The 17,653-nt window shown below is 32.1% G+C and overlaps 1 protein-coding gene across 4 annotated transcripts in view; it reads right to left on the reverse strand.

Annotated features, from left to right (window-relative positions):
* Mmp1 (Matrix metalloproteinase 1) overlaps window positions 1–5,263 on the reverse strand; it is a 151,617-nt gene extending 146,354 nt beyond the window's left edge. For 3 of the 4 annotated variants that reach the window (XM_072532778.1, XM_072532777.1, XM_072532779.1), the window contains exon 1: window positions 4,940–5,263. In XM_072532778.1, coding sequence (XP_072388879.1) covers window positions 4,940–5,020 — 81 coding nt within the window. In that variant the 5' untranslated portion in view covers window positions 5,021–5,263. The remainder of the gene's footprint in view (window positions 1–4,939) is intronic. The other variant, XM_072532780.1, reaches the window with a different exon arrangement.
* Between the last annotated feature and the right edge of the window lie 12,390 nt (window positions 5,264–17,653).

The following is a 17,653-nucleotide window of genomic DNA, read 5'->3' on the forward strand; positions in this document are numbered from 1 at the left end:
ACATCTACAACAAAGGAGATTGAAACAACGAATCGCACTTGTATGTAATCTTTTCTAAAAGTTCCAGAGAGTTCTTCGAGTGTCCGTGGCTAAGATTTACAAAGAATAAGCTGTATGAATTATATTTTGTTATTATAATATTATGTTGCATATTATGCAACATTTCAAACCTTATTTTGTTCCAGGTATCTCTAGACATCTTCTCTGAAAGTTGAGTAGCCTATTAAGGCTAACACAGTGGGCACTTTTAGCTAACGACCCAACATAAGCCAGTCTTTTGCGTCTGCGAATGTTGGAAAAACTTACGGGAATGCCAGTATGCGCACAAAGTTTAAAAGTTGATAATATAGTTTTAGCTGTCGTAATATCTTCTGGAGGTAGCTCGTTAGTGACCACCTCCGTCTCGTATATTAACCTCCACCAGTTTACTAAAAGCGATCTTAAACTAAAAGAAGATTTTCAGATAAAACTGATAAACAAAGAAAAACCACAAATATTAAGAAACATACATAGTAGAATGGAATACAAAGCTGGATACATTCAGCTGAAAAAGAACTAAAACTCAGTGTCACTGGAAACCTTAAAATTAGTGGAAAAAAGAAGAGTTATGCTACAACATACTACAAAAACATAAAACAATACTCAAGAAATAGCGGAACAGAGCAGGAAAATAAATTGTATATGCACCAGAGATAAAAACAACCCTATATATAACGTGCTTCAAGAGCTGGAACAACAAATAGATGCAATGAAAGTCATGAACTATTTAAAATGCTGCTTTGTTTCGTAAATTACACGAAGGCTTTTGATTAAGCAAAATGAAATCCTTTCTATAGTATAATGAAAAATATATGAGTACCTAATCACCTAGCCAATCTAATAAGAAATCTGTATGATAAAAACTCAGTCAAAGTTATATAAAATACACGGAATATATTCAGATGCGTTCAAAACAAAGAAAGGAATTAGATAGGGCTGCATACTATCGCCATTAATATACAACAAATATTCTAAATATATAATGAGAAAAGTATTAGACTAAAATGGTATGGGGAATCAATATAGAAGGCAGACGAAAGCAGAAGCACCGAAAGCTGGAAAATACTTCGATCTCTTCGACAAGATAAGACTAAATACATCATCTCACCGATGGGACGAATACTTCGCAAATCTACTGATGAAAGAAAGGGCAGAATATTTGCAAACACCTCAAACACAATAAGAGCTGCAAGTCCATACAATAGTTTCCCCAATTAGAATAATAATAAACTATTTAAACAATAATTGTCCTCCCACTTTCTCTCTTTCTGCTCGTGAAATGTGACTGAAAACAAGTGTGCAACGACGACTGTTTTAACATGTCGTCGTTCATTTTGTTTTTTTTTTTTAATTTTTAACGTATGTATTAATTGTCTAAGTGTCTTTTAAACAGTAACATTTTTAAGGTAGTTGTAATTGCAGTACATATCATGTTATTTAACGTTGTTGTTTATGCCACGAATCTTACATTCGGGTAAGTTTTTTTATAGCTTTTTTATTGCATCATTCAAATTGTTATAACATAGTAATAATTTTCTATGTAGACCTTGATAAAGGTGGCAAAAAACCACCGAAAGCTTGGATTCAGAATAAATAGTACGCCTTAGCAAAGCTCTATTTTTTATAGACTACCACACCCAAAAAGAAAAAAGTGTTTATATATATATATATATATATATATATATATATATATATATATATATATATATATATATATATTAGACAGGCTATCGAAACAAAACCTCATTTTGCGTACAGTTGCAACAAAAAATACTGAGCAATGAGAAAAGATTAATTTTATCTCAATCTTATCACGTATAAGATTTATATTTGTTGTAGATCACTAGGTTTTAGGAAAATAATAATAATAATACTCAAAATATACGTAACACATAATCCTTCGAAATCTGTGTTATGAATTCTTGGTATTGTTGACATTTGTGAGAAAAAAATAAGAAATGCATTATCCAAAGTGTTAATAATATAATTGTCCAACTAATAAACAAGTTTTAAAATTACAGGTATTCAATTCAGTTTATTACCTTGATAAACTACATGCGAACTTGAAAAAATGTTTAAAATTCTACAGAAATGGGTTAGAGGTGAAAACAATAAATTGACTTAGTTTTACAAAAACATAATTATATCATCACAAATAATAAATATATTTTATTTAAAATTATTTAAAATAAAATTTTGAAACTGTAGAAATACTCGTGTCTTACGAGTTGAATATTTTCGGAGTAAACTTTGGACAGGTCAATTTTATATTTCAGTTTTCTGCTTTTGTGCAATAAACTTACTCACATTAGCGTACAATACATGACTTCGTCGATATCTTGTTAATTTAAGGATGCATATATCAAAAGTTAAAAGAAACTATATCTAAGAAATTTTCCAATAAAATCCTTTATAAAAAGGTATATAAAAAACCCCGTCGGTTTATGCTAAAAAGACAAAAGTTTTCGGAGTAAGTATTCCATCATCAGTGTCAATATATTACATGAATGTAGTCAATAAATATGAGGGTAAAAACCCTTTAAAAATTAATATATGAAGTTTAGTTTACATTATGTCGTGTTTACAAATAGGATGGTAAAGTTACCGTTGGATTGGTAACATGGCGACATATGACTCTACATTAAGTTGCAAGTCCTGAGACGGTATGTCTACGAGGACTTTATTAAAGCAACTGCTTTAACATACCTGCTATACTTATGCGTCGAAAAAAAGAACAAAACCATTTATTCAACAAATAAAATGGCTTTCGAACTGAAGATAATAAATATATGCACAAAGAGTCAAGCGGTATACTAAAGGTAGACCCTATGCTAGTGAGGGAATCCCAAGAAGAACCCGTAAGAGTTAATAACTTGTCAAAAGAGGATTGGAGAAATTGCACGAAAAAACTTTATTAACTTTGTTTCTGTATTGTGCAATAGAAGTCTGTCATTGACCACACGTCTAAGATTAATAAAGTGCTACGCCTGGTCTGCTTTGTTGTATGGATGTGAAACCTGGACAATAAAAATAAAAAATCTTAATAAATTAGGAGCGATCGAGTTGTGTAGTTACCGTCGCTTACTCAGAATCCCGTGGACAACACACATATCTAACTAACGTGTGCTAAAGACCATGCACAAAGAGCGAGAATTGATCAACATCATCAAAATAAGAAAGGTCTAATATTTCGGACATATAATGCGAGAACCTAGAAATCTCTTACTCTGGTTGAACAATTAGGGCAAAATCTGTGGAAGAACAAGCGGGTTAGCTACAAAATACTTGGTTCCAAAGCTGGCCAGAAACAAAACTATACCAACAAGAAATTACACTGCCTTGAGGAGTTAAACGATGACAAATATATATGTATTCTCAAAGTAGTTTGACAAAATCTACATATACCGACAATCTTCGACAATATAAAAATTGAATCATAACAAAATTTCAGTTTCTAATAATCCAAAGCACAATGCATATAACAAAGGAACATATTCAGATATAAGTTGTGAAATAGGGTAAAAATACTCATGAAAACAATGATATCATGATACTGACAGTCAGGTATTGATATTTAAATCAAGGAAACAAACAATAATCAGTAAAATATTTAATATAAAAGTTTTTTAAAGCACCTAACTTAGAAAAGTTTGTTAATGTGTTTGTATACTCCATTATAGTTATATTGTGGATTTCATTTTAATTGATTAACCTAATAAATAAATATTAGACATTAATGTTTGAGTAATAATGGTTACTATTAAAAATAAAATATTAATGATTATATTTCTTAAACGTTTATACCTATGTATTATATGTCAAATACTATATTTTAATAATATATTAATAAAATTTAAAATTTTCTACCAAACAAAGAAGGGTGGCATCGCAATAAAATCAGCTGGGACTATGTCGACAATACAGCGTTCAACTATTGTTGACATCACGAAATATGGTTCCCGAAACCCAAGGTTTTCTTACTGCCATTCAAATTTAGAAAATTTTAGCCAAAAATTACTCAAAATATATCATCCAAGATCCTTAGGTGCAAAAAGTTAAGTGCCGGTATAGATATCAAACCTCTTGAGCTGCAAAACTGAATAAAAGAAGCGGAATGACTCAGCAGGACAGATTTCCAGATATAGCTAAAAACCTGGCAGTCCTCAAAATCAACCATCTCTGTTATCATAAATGTGTCCCTCACAGTATGCTTGAAAATTCAAACTACGAGCTATACTGGTACCGCATGGTGTTTGCTGACAACAGGTGGCACAAAATAGACCAGATTTCATACTACTTATAGTTAATATACTAAATGCATAACGCTTACACAACGATATCAAACAACAAACTCTGTGTTAAATTCAACGAGAAAATCGCCAGTATGTATATCTTGAAGTATAAATAAGAAGACAATCAGAATGAAAAGTCTCCAGAAAACTTTCTAAAGAACATCAAAAATCTTGGTGCTGATCAATTGCTTTATATTACAATGCGTGGAATCAATCTGGATAAGATGTGAATAAATTGGGATAATTAGACCACATATAGGTACAGGAGAAATACAAATAGATATAGAGCAACTTAAACAACGATGAAAATAGCAGGAGAAAAAGAAAACTGGCTAAAGATTAACACAAATAAAATAATTGCAGCAATTGAAAATAAGAGAAAAAAGAAATATCAATTCAACGATTGTAAGAACCGACCGAGTGATTTGTTTAGAAATAAACTGAAATTCCATGGAAATAAGGAAACAATTTAAATTCTACAAACATGCAAAGCTGAAACACAACCTATTTTAAGTACTAAATATAAACATACTGTTTTACTTGTTTTATTTATCAATCGATTAATATTTTTATAATTATATCTATAAAAGTTTAAAATGAAGACTTACCAATGCATTGCTGTCACTTGGGGCAGTGTAGCTATATTTTAACGAACACAGAATTACAGAAAAAATCACAAAAATCTGCATCTTGACTTCTCGAATCGAACGACTATACTAAAAATTATTAATTCAACCAAAAGTGTTATCAGTCGTTACAAAGATAAAATTAAGATAAGAGGTAGCATCAACTATGTGCGCTAATTCAACTTAAAAAAAAAATAGGGACCAAAAATCATCAATCGCGTATTGGAAACGATGGTTTTGGACCCGCGTTTTGTGCGATGGGCTGACCGGACAGTCACTCCTTCGGCGGATTGGAGATCACTGAAGTTTTCGCGGTTACACCGCGTGTTTATATTAGTAAGCTCGAAGCACAACCTACCGCAAGGATTCTTACGCGAAAGACAACTTGAGTTTTTGTTTTTTTAATTGCGGTTTCGAATAAAATTGTCTTCCTTTATGATTTTGTTTTCAGTATTTTTATTTTCTTGTTAATTGACCTCATAGTTTTTCCTTACAACAATAAGTATCCTATATGCATTGTAGAAGACAAATAAACGATATTTGGACACTAGGAGATAATGGCAACCCTCTAATTGACCGCCACAACTATGTTGTATGAAATTCAGTGCTACTAGAAAATTTCAAATTTATTTGCTCTTTGTGCGATCTAAGTAAAAGGGTTCTTTTAAAAAATTGTAACACATTATTATGGATTTTATATTTCTATTATAGTAGGTTTGATATAATTTTATGCTCAACTTGTATAACAAGTGTATGTTACCACTTTAACTGCCAGGTAAATTCAGACTAAATTTTGTACCGGGCCTTTTGGATCAAAATCTTTTTTTCTTTTTAATTAGGTACTCTAATTGTGTTTGTTTTAAGTAAAATTCATAAAATCAGATTTGTTTTTTGATTATTTCTGTAAAAATTGCAATGTCCTCATATCGTGCATGTGGCATACGATTGTAAAATTGTTACTTGCAGGCTAGTTTCAGGCCATGAGTACCATAGATGGACACTGAAGTTCAAATTAATAGTCTGCTGTCTATCCAGTAAGAGATTCACACGTGTTAGATGTTTAAGATTGTTATATACTTCCGAAGGGAACATATCGTCGACTTCACGATTGAAAAAAGTTAATACGACGCACAATAATAAACAACTTCTTTCTTTAGAGTTGGAATTAGATATAGAAAAGGCTGCTTTTGAGTTAGAGGAGTTTAGAAAAATCAATATACGTGATGTTTTTTCCGATTATTCGGATTCAGATTTGGATCGTACATATATTATTGATGCAGCGTTGACAAGTGAATCTGACAATGAACCGGTAGCGAAAAAAAAAATTTAAGAAAAGGTTTGTTCACTAAAATCTTAAATAAAATTTTAGTTTGTATAATACGATTTTTTCTATTAGATTGGCTTCACACAAATGAATTTATGTTTGATTTACCTAATATAACTATATTATTTCAATTCAAATGTATCAATTCAATCACAAAACCTTGATTTGCGCATAATAGATAGAGTAAGCATTGTCTGAAAATGGGGTCTATATATATATATATATATATATATATATATATATATATATATATATATATATATATATATATATATATATATATGTATATGAGCAATTCCAATACTTTTCACCCACTTTTGTGGGAGGGGTCTTCGGATTTGCTCCAAATTATAGTATGTTATTATACCTTATGAAATAAGACTACAGTTCAAATTTCAGCGCTCTAGGTACACTAGGACCCGAGAAATCCCTTCTCAAAGGCCCAAAGAAGGCCCTTTTTAAAGTTTTTTATCAGAAATGTTTATTCTCAAAACAAACAGTAAAACGAAATTTTTTAAACTTAATTAGAATATAAGCTTATCTATATCGTATATAGTTATATATATATATATATATATATATATATATATATATATATATATATATACGATATAAATGTTCTTATATTCTAATTAAGTTTAAAAATTTTTAAAAAATTACTAAAGCATAATGCATCTACTGTTCCACGCGACATGTTTACATTATCCTAATATATAGTGATATTTTTTCAATTCAAAAATTTTCGTTGATAATTAAAATCATTCCCTATTGGCGATTCAAACAGTATTTTAGGCAGTGTCAAATTTGTAACTATTACTGCCAGGTTCAATTCATATACTATAATTTATTATTTTTTTCAGCAATTTTTGTAAAATAATTCGGTAAAACTCTATTGTAAGCTTATTATATTTATTAGAATTCCAAAAATTATTAGAGAAAAAATATTTGTGCACACACGCGTGCACGAATTCGTTTATAGCATTAATCCTTACACTCTTGGCCGCTCGGCAGTACATTTTTTTTTGTGGTTAATAAACTGTTTCAATTGCTAATAGATTTAAAAAGTGACTAAAAAAGTTTTCTATATGCTACAAAATCAAAGTTGTTCAAAATTTTACATAAACTTACTAATAGGCAAAAACGACTTTTCACAGATTTAATATCCTGAATTATAAAAAAACGTTTTAACAATTCAAACTTTTGTTTTCGAGCACCCAGAGAATTCTACCATCACTGAAGTTAAAGCTCTTGGTAAGTTCTTTTATTATCTATATTGAGAAAAAGGGGTTAGTAGTATGAAATTGATTCAAGAATGCCAAAACTGCCGAGTACTTTGGCTTACTTTAGATGTATAATACTCGATTTTTCCAATTTTTGAAGCAGTTAGATAAGGTCAATAATGGCTAAAACAACAAAAATAAAGAGTTACAGGTTGTTGTACATATGAATAACTATCATCACACCAAGTTTCGTTACTCTAAAAGTTCAAAGATTTTTTTGCTGCTAGCTTGAAAATTAGAAAAAACGCGATTTTCACGAAAATGATCAATTTCAAACAGCTCTAACTCTGAATCTACTCGATAAATTTTAATTTACCAAGTCTCATTTTAAAGGTAATAAAAAAACCTTTCAAATAAGACTTATCAAAAGTATTTCTAATTACCCATTCACTATTTATGATTTTTTAAAAATAACCAAAATCTTTAAATTTCGTCCGCACTAATTTAGTCCCCGACAATGGATCTTGAGATCTAGGATTTTGAAAATTGTTTTGTAAATAGCTGACGTTATAAGAATAAAATTAGCTATTCTAAATTAAAATCGGTTTATAGGACATCGAGATATAGCTTTTTGAATATAGGCTAAAAAGGGCCTTTTTTGGGCCTCTGAGAAGGGATTTCTCGGATCCTAGTGTACCTAGAGGGCTAAAATTTGAACTGTAGTCTTATTTCATAAGGTATATTAACACACTATAATTTGGAGCAAATCCGAAGACCCCTCCCACAAGAGTGGGTAAAAAGTATTGGAATTGCTTATATATATATATATATATATATATATATATATATATATATATATATATATATATATATATATATATCGATATATTTTTGTAGGAAACTTAAAACCCAATACTCCTGTACGATCATTACGTGATGAAAATTCTTTACAAGATTCAAACTGGGGACCTGTTTCCGGAAATTTTGCAATTTTCAATTGTCCTCTGAACTTTGGAATTCGTGAATATTTGAAAAACGAAGTGGCTGGTAAGAATGAACTGTTCTTTGAACTGTTTGTCTCTGAAGATGATATAAATATGATTGTCCTCGAAACATATAGGTATGCAGAGCAACAAATTCTTAATGAAGTAGTAAATGAAACAATTATGAAAGAGTCACTTTTAATTATCGGAAAGATACTAACTATTCTTCTAGCTTCTTCTTCTCTTCTAAATGTTTACTGGCGCAAAATTTAATTATATAAAAGTGATATTGCTGAATACATGCTCCGAATTCGGTTCGACTTGCTCTTATGTTTTATCTAGCAAACAATGACTATTGTCCTGAAAATGATATACTTTATAAAATTTAATGTCTTGTCAATGAAATCAACGCTAATGTTCATCGATGTATGATTCCAGGCTCAACTGTTTGCATTGATAAAATAGTAATAAACCATAAAAGGTAAACCTTGATTTAGAGGCAAGTTATTTTTTCGACAGTACGTGAAAAAAACGTCATAAATTTGGAATAAAGCTGTTTAAAATTTTTGTTTGTTAGAAGGCTTTACTTATGTATTTAAAATATATTGTGCTAAAGAAAAAATTAATGGACAACCAGTTGTTGAAAGGATAGTTATGGAAATGATTGAACCCTTATTGCATCAGGGTAGGACTCTTGTTACGGACAACTGGTATACATCAGTTAATCTTACTGAAATTTTGAAAACAAGATCCACTCATCGTATAATAACGTTAAGAAATAACCTAAAAACTCTTCCAAAAGATATTGCAGAACCCAAACTCAAGAAATGGGAGATCATTGCCAAACAAAACAAAAATAATATTGTAATTATGAAGTGGCATCACAAGAGAGACGTATTTTTTGGTATCCAAAACATAGAGACGATATGATATAGGCAACGAATAGTGAAGATCCCGAAAGAAAACCTGCAGCCATTGTCGAGTAAAATAACGCTTAAGCGTTTGTAAACATGTCAGATCAAAAGACAGCTTACTCAAACTGTTTACGAACGTCTGTCAAATGGTACAGACAACTGGCATTTGAGATGATTACTGATACTAATTCACTGATGAATGCTCTTATTGTTTTTAATAACATCAACCACAGCAAAATGCAGTTATCAAATTCGAAGAAAATGTGTGCATGCAACTTCTTCAAAGTAGTAATCTACCCCTTCCGGTACAAGTTCAAACCAAACATGAACTTACCCTAAACTCTAAACTACATGTTCGAAATTATTTCCAGTGTGGTCATGTTCATAAATATATTAGTCGATAACCTGAACAAAAAATATTAGAAATTAATATTTATCAAAATAATGACGAGAAATTCAATTTGAAAATCTATTTTAAAGCAGTAAGACAAACAAATACTACAATAAAACAAATTGGGTGTACTGTATTTCTCTAGTAATCGATCCCGCCACAAATTGGAAACTTTCGATTTATTGGAATGGGGCCATTCCTTGAAACAAGGAACAGAGACAAAACTCAAAGAATTATATAAAAATATGAAAAAAAGACCTCAACCTGAAGGCAACATGGAAGTTGAGTCTTCTTTTGGGTCCTCTAATGCCGAGGGCGATCTCAAAATTTTATCACTGAACAAGAAAAGGGTGCACGTTAACGACGAACTGGATCATTATCTAACAGAAGAACGAGAAGACAGAAATGTGGACATCTTATCTTGTTGGAAAGACAACCAGAATCAATTTTCTACCATGGCTTGTTTGGCCAGAGATATCCTATCAATTCCAGCTACGTCTATCTTCTCCAGAGTCAACTTAACCACGAGGAAACAAAGAAGCCAACTCACCAAGGATTCAGTGCCTGCGATCTTTTGTGTCCAGTCAAGGACAGAAGATAAAATATTTTTTAATTTAATTAAAGAATATTTGTAGATATTATATAAATGAAGTTTTGTAAAATAAATGTATATTGAAATAAATACTTTTTTGTTTAACTGTAGCTTGTGTCTTAATCATATCATTCAGTGTGTCTGTTCAATTAACACTAGAAGCGCGACAGTTCCAATTTTGACCCATTTCGAAATTCATCTCTCTGCAGTAAATATTCTAGACTTGCTATAGACTTAGATTTTTATGACATTTTCTGAATTATATGGTACATTACATACACAAAACTATATATCTACTATGATAACTAATTTTTTGTTTTTTTACGAAAATACATTAAAGCGCGGATGGGTCATTCTTGACCCAGCTATCTATATTAGTATAAATTATTTACAATTGATACATCCTAATTTATATTGGAATTTAGGGGTTTACTACTTATAACTAATGGCAATAGAATGAGAATGTCGAAATACATATTACCGTCTGAATGGAGCGGATACCATAATTACGTTGTGTCGTGACCATGAATAATTGGCCTATGACTCATCAACAACTTGTTGATGCAATGAATGAGATTTTAGAAGGCGAATCTGAAGGCGAAGTATTATACTCTTCATCTGATGAAGAGTGGCAACAACCAGCCCAAGTTGATTCTACGTCCGATGACGACACGGAACCGATAGTGCCTCAGTCTGAGAGTAACGTTGTTGAAGGTATGTTATATATGTTCTTATGTGATAAGATGATGATACAATTTCGTACTTTTATGTATTTTGTCGTTCTGATGTAGAATGTATTTTTTTTTTTCAGTGAATAACGACAGCCTATCCGGAGAAAGCAGAGTACGTGGTCGACGAAGCGGACGTGGAAGTAGACGTAGCCGTAGTCAACCACCGGTCAGAGCAGAAGTATGTAATTGTGATGTTCTTTCTCAAATTCCTGTTGGCTCAGAAATTATAGCTTCTGATGGTACACTTTGGAAGATCGAAGCATTGTATAATGCATCTGCTGGTAGAAGAGCACATCAAAACGTGTTTAAAGATATTTCTGGGCCTACACCATATGCCAAACGTAGTGTCGATGAAACGTGTAACAGTGCTTGGCCACTTCTTATTGACGATAAAATTTTAAAACATATCACCGACTGTACTATTCAAGAAGCACGCTGAGTTCATGCAAACACTTGGTCTCTAACAATAAAAGAGTTAGAAGCATTTATAGATATAATATATGTACGGGGAGCCATGGGTGCAAAGGTATAGATTTGGATTCGCTGTGGTCCGAGAAGTGGGGTAATGCTTTTGTAAAAGCGGCAATGTCACATGACAAATTTCAAGAAACAATGAAATATTTAAGATTCGATTCCAGGTCTACACGATCGCAAAGACTGAAAGACGACAAGTTTGCATTAGTGTCGGAAATTTGGTACAATTTCATTGCAAATACATCACTGTCGAAGAGCAACTATTTCCATCGAAATGTTGGTGTAGGTTTACTCAGTTTATTCGCGATAGCCAATTCCGACAGCTCAAGATTTCAAAGATGAACGATAACTTCGGGAAAACAAATCATTTTGTCATTTGATCTCGAATGTATAAAACGTTTAATATAAATCATTTACACGTGTGTTTTGACAAAGTAAAAGTTGGAGTACGTTTTTCAAAGTTTATTTGTTTGTGATTAGAGTTTATACATGCGGTAATTGACTGCCAAACCTGAATAAAAATAAAATTAAATGTTTGTTTTTTACAATATTTCTGAAACACGGAAAGTAAAATTTACATTATCTCAATTTACGTTTTCTACTAATACCTTTATGAGACCTTTGGGGCAATTTAGCTGATGGAACAGCATTTTTCAGTCTTCTCAATTTAGTTTCAGGTGTTACTATAAAGTAAATTAGATATAAATATATTAAAATATAAATAATATTTTAATCAACACTTATTTGGAAAGTGTTTTCAGTAAAATGTAAACTGCACAGTCATGTACTTGGTTAGAGGTTTGCCAATTCGCAAAATGCATTGCCAAATTTTTCTCATATTCTCGTCCAGCGGAAACTTATGTATGAAATTTTTTTTGTGAATTATAATAGGATGAATATTGAGGAACACTGCAATAATTTTTTGAAGTCGAAGTCATTGTTAATTACAATATAAACTAGTCGCTAATATGTATACAAATTAATGACAATTTCAAGGTTTTCCCGAAGTGGATGCTTTTGAAATTTACCACCAGGTGTCGCCCACTTTGCGGTTCCTCGCGAATTTCCTCAAAACCCCATATGTTCAAAAATTCTGGATGGCCGTAGACAAAGACACAAACTATATTGTCAACGCCTTTTCGTCTTTAGGGAAAGACGAAGCGAGACCAAATTCCGAGCGCCTCGGTGATTATGTGGTAAAAAGTTGATACAACCATATTTAAAAAAAGGAAGAAATGTTACGTGTGACAATTTCTTCACGTCACTATCACTGGCTGAATTTTTAAAAGCGAATAGTACTAGTCTCCTTGGTTTTATGAATAAAGCTCGACGTGAAATCCCGGCTTGTATAAAGTAAGCGAAAAAAAATTTATACAGTACAATACTTCTAAAGACATGCGATATCTCATTAACCGTTCATCAGGCCAAAAGCAACAAAAATGTGGTCATGCTTAGTACAATGCACTCGGATGTACAAATTGCATCCACTGAGAAAAAGATACCTGATACTATTAAATTTTATAATAGGGCAAAATATGGTGTTGATGTAGTGGACCAAATGGCACGCAAGTATTCAGTGAAAGCATCGTCTAGGCGTTGGGCACTTCACACATTTTACAATTTACCGAACTTAGCTGGAATAAATGCCTGGATCTTATATAAATCATTGAATAAATCGCAAATAAGTCGCAGAATTTATATTCTAAAGCTAGGAGAAGAACTCTCAGAAAAATACGCAGGGACTAGAGCTGTTGTCAAACGAACTGCCATCCCAGATGAAATCGATGAACCTCAAAAAAAGCGAACAGGTTGTAAAATCAAATCACAGTGCTCTGGAAACAAATCATTTGTAAAATGCCACGATTGTAAAAAAACAGTCTGTAAAAAATGCACTTCCACACAATATTTTGTATGTTCATTATATAGGTAAGAGCACTATCTAGTAATGTTTTATATTAGATTTTCACTTTGTTAATTACTATTATTAATTATCAAATAAATATATGATATTTTTCATATTTCCTTTTACATTTTCGACTTAGATAATACGGGTCAAAAATGACCCGTTCGCGCTTATAGGACTGGCAGAAATGTCAGCGCTTCTAGAAGGCGGCACCTAGTGGGACTTTTATTATATTAAGTTTTATGAAAAAGTTAGTCTTTTTAAAGTTCTGCATATTCTAAAACGTAAAATACAATCATCAGATAATAATTTTTTTTCAGTCGTATACGCAATTTATCAAAAAATATGAATTTTATGAAGAGTAAAGTAGGTACCTTAATTTTTAACAATATCGACAATCGTTATTTAGAAAATTTGATTCCAATTCAAAACTACGGTTTATATCATCCATACAAACCGCAGTTTGTACATGCATTAAAAAAAAAGATGAATATAAACGGTCTCAATTGTATGTTAACACGTTGATCGTCATGTGTGGCAAGTGTGTCTCGCACGAATGTAACACAACAGGCCGCGCCGCACCCCTATGTCTCGCATGTAATGTTTTACTCCAAGCCGCGCTGCACAGAATTGCTTCACGTTTGAGTAGAAATGCTATGACAAATAAGAGTAGATCTAAAAAATCAATGAATTTAGACAACAAAATATTATTTTACTAGCGGACCCGACAGACTTCGTTCTGTCAAATTAGACTTGGAATGTGGTAGATATTTCTTTAATTTTCCTGAATAGAACCGTCACCATGATGATAGGGCGGTGTGTGAGGGTCAGCTCTGGTGAATCATAATTATTAACAAAAATTTGTTTAATTTTTATTGTAGTGCTTTACGATATACAATGTTTTGTGTTTGATTACCTGGTGAATATACAAACAAATCTGATGGTTTTCCAACACGGGAAGAGACAATTGACCATGTGAGAAACATGAAGTTTCTAAATTAATACCACAAACACCTAATGATTGCCCCTGGGACTTATTTATGGTCATAGCAAAAGCAAGCCGCACTGGAAACTGTAGTCGTTTAAATGCAAATGGTACATCAGTCGGAATCATTGGGATGCGCGGTATCAAAACGTCTTCTCCTTTATACTTTCCTTTCAGTATATTTGCTTCTATCACGTTGTTCAATATTTTTTTTATCGCTAACCGTGTGCCGTTGCAAAGACGCGGTTGGTTGATATTTTTCATCATTATAACTACCAATCCAACCTTTAATTGAAAATTGGAGAGGTGCAATCCTGGTAAATCCAGCGAGTTGAAAAATTCAGGCGGATAGTTGACATATCATTTTGGTTAGTAGCTGAATCAACTGATTTATATATCCTCAAATCGCCTTTAATTTGTTCTTGAATTTTGAAATTTAATTCATTTACATCTATGTTTTTGGCAGCCAATATAGCCCGTTCGCTAATCCAATCATGGTTTCTGTAACTTTGAGCAAGATCTGGAAACACCTTTTGAATAAGTTCATCTTTTGATCGAGTTAACTGACAAAAACTTTAAGGAAAGTTAATGCAACCAGTGAAGGTGTCTATAGGAAATTTGCCATTACCCATGTCAATGAGTTGTTTAGAGAATATGTCTCCAGATTGGTCATTTTGCAACTCGAAACGCATATTCTTGCTTAAGTGTACTACCTTGACATGTTCCCACAAATTGGAGGACTTTAAACATGCATTGAGTTCATCAGCTGGCGTTCATCGTGGAATCACTGGCAATGTTTGACGAAAATCTCCTGCTAATAAAATCATTGCACCACCAAATGGGTTATGATTGCTCCATAGATCTTGTAAGGTTCTATCTAAAGCAATCAAGCATTCATCTCAAACAATCAATTCACATTGCTGCAAAACCTTTGCCATTGCAGAGTTCTTCGAAATGTTGCAGGTTGGAGTTTCGTTGCTTTGCATGTTTAATGGCAATTTTAGTGCTGAATGGGCTGTTCAACCACCTTCAAGGAAAGTTGCTGCGATTCCCGACGAAGCGAGTGCAAGTTCAATTTTATTTTGTGAACGAATTGTTGCTAATATCAATGAAATGAAAAAAGTTTTTCCTGTACCACCAGGTAAGAAGTAAATCTCTTCTGTTTTATCATTTGTTACTTTCATAAGTGTATCAAATACATACTTCTGTTTGTTATACTGTTGGATATTTGACAAAAAGTATATGGAATCTGGTCCTATTCCTGAAATGAATGAGTACAATAGCTCTGGTGGTGGATCCAATGGTATCAATTTCACTTTCCCATTTGCGCAACTCAATCCATTGGCTCTATATTTGTATTTCAATGCCTTAAAATGAGAGCAAACCAAGGTCATAGATCTAATAGTAACACATTGGTAATTACTGTAGTCAATTGACAAATCGTAATTGAAATCAGCTCGATTCAAACTTGAATCTCTCGCTCTCGCTTTACGCGTTCGTGATATACGAATTCTTTCACGTTCATTTCGGTCATCTTGTTCTTATACATTATGATTAGATCAGTAATTAGTTTGGTTCGTAGCATTTTGGGTTCTTCTACCTAAATTACTTCGTCTTATAGGAGAATATACTTAATAATTATTAATCACAGGTATTAAAACACTTTGCACAGAACACGATATAAAACAATCAATCAAAAATAAATCGAAGAAAACTGGAGAATTTGTTTCGTTTATCAAGTTGACAAAAGAAAACTGAGTAGATAAGGTAACAGAAAATCCAAGAAAAACAACACGTGTGTGTACACCAATGTACACCGGCAACGTGACAGGTTGTTGTTGTCTGTGAAAGAGAATATAATCAAAGAGGATATGTAACCAAAGAGGAATCAAAGTAGGACACTACGTTTTAATTTTTTTTATTTTTTTTTTATTTGATATGACTTGGAGTCAAGTTCTTTAAGCCAAACCAATGTTGTACGTATGTAGAATATATTTAATTAATAATAAATTAATTACTAAAGATAATAAACGCTTTTTAACGCGGTTTGTTTGACAGATGCAACGACGTGAAAACTGATGCAATTTATGTAGCGTTCCGAAACTAAAACAAAAGAAAGAATATTGCGATGCCAATTAAAGCTATAGCTCTTACATTTTTTGACTTTTCAATTTGGTCGGGTTCACGATATTATCACTTTTGTGTGAACGCATTGGATCCATCAACGCGAACACGCACACACACGAACGCGTACACATATACATTTGATTGAATTTGAACTTTGTGCAGCGACAATAAAGCGCAAATTGATTCATCGACGTTAGGAACACACCTAGATTGTTTAGACAACAGTGAGTGATTGTAATTTAATATAAACTTTATTGAATAGCAATAAAGTTCAAATTGACTCTACATTTAGTTAGAAAATATTTGTATGGTATAAAGAAAAGTGCTGTTTTAGGGTTTTGCCGGAAATTATTCGAATTTTTCTCGCCGTATAAACCATCCTTAGACTTCAAGGAACATTTTAAAAAAAGAATTGTTAAGATTGGTCCATGAGTTGTTGAGTTATGGGCTTCCCAACACATTTTGCGATTCATTTTTATATTATAGATTTGAAAAATAAACAGAATAAATTTGAAAATATATAAAATAAAATATATTCGCTTAGATTTATAAACACAAAATGTGTATTCCAACAATAAAATAAAAAATAAAACGTAAGAAATCAGTATTTTACAGTCTTTATAATTTGCACATACGAACAGAAGTAAAGCAAGGTATACAATAAAATTTATCGCACTGTATACATTTATAACGCGACATAGTGGCCTTAGACGTGGCGTATTTTCTAACGTGTTGTTCGGACATGTTCTTGTAGCGATTTGAGCATCTAGTGTTCACTTCCTGAATGTGATGGCTCTCTACCAATGGAGGATTTTCTCTTGAGGTTATATTTAGCAAGTATTTGGCAATGTTTTCTCTAAATTGGGCAATTGTGATATTTTTACCAGTAACCTGTTTATATAGTATAAACGCGTTTACGATAGTTCAACCTAGAAGAATTTCTATTTGCAATACCACTTGAGGCTACGTCTTAGGCAAGAAGAGTAGGCTTTTAGTTGATCAGAGAGATCAATGAAACTTTTATTTTGGTTATAGTCTCTAATAGCTATTGG

The sequence above is a fragment of the Diabrotica undecimpunctata genome, chromosome 5 (genome assembly GCF_040954645.1).
Source record: "Diabrotica undecimpunctata isolate CICGRU chromosome 5, icDiaUnde3, whole genome shotgun sequence".
Lineage (NCBI taxonomy): Eukaryota > Metazoa > Arthropoda > Insecta > Coleoptera > Chrysomelidae > Diabrotica > Diabrotica undecimpunctata.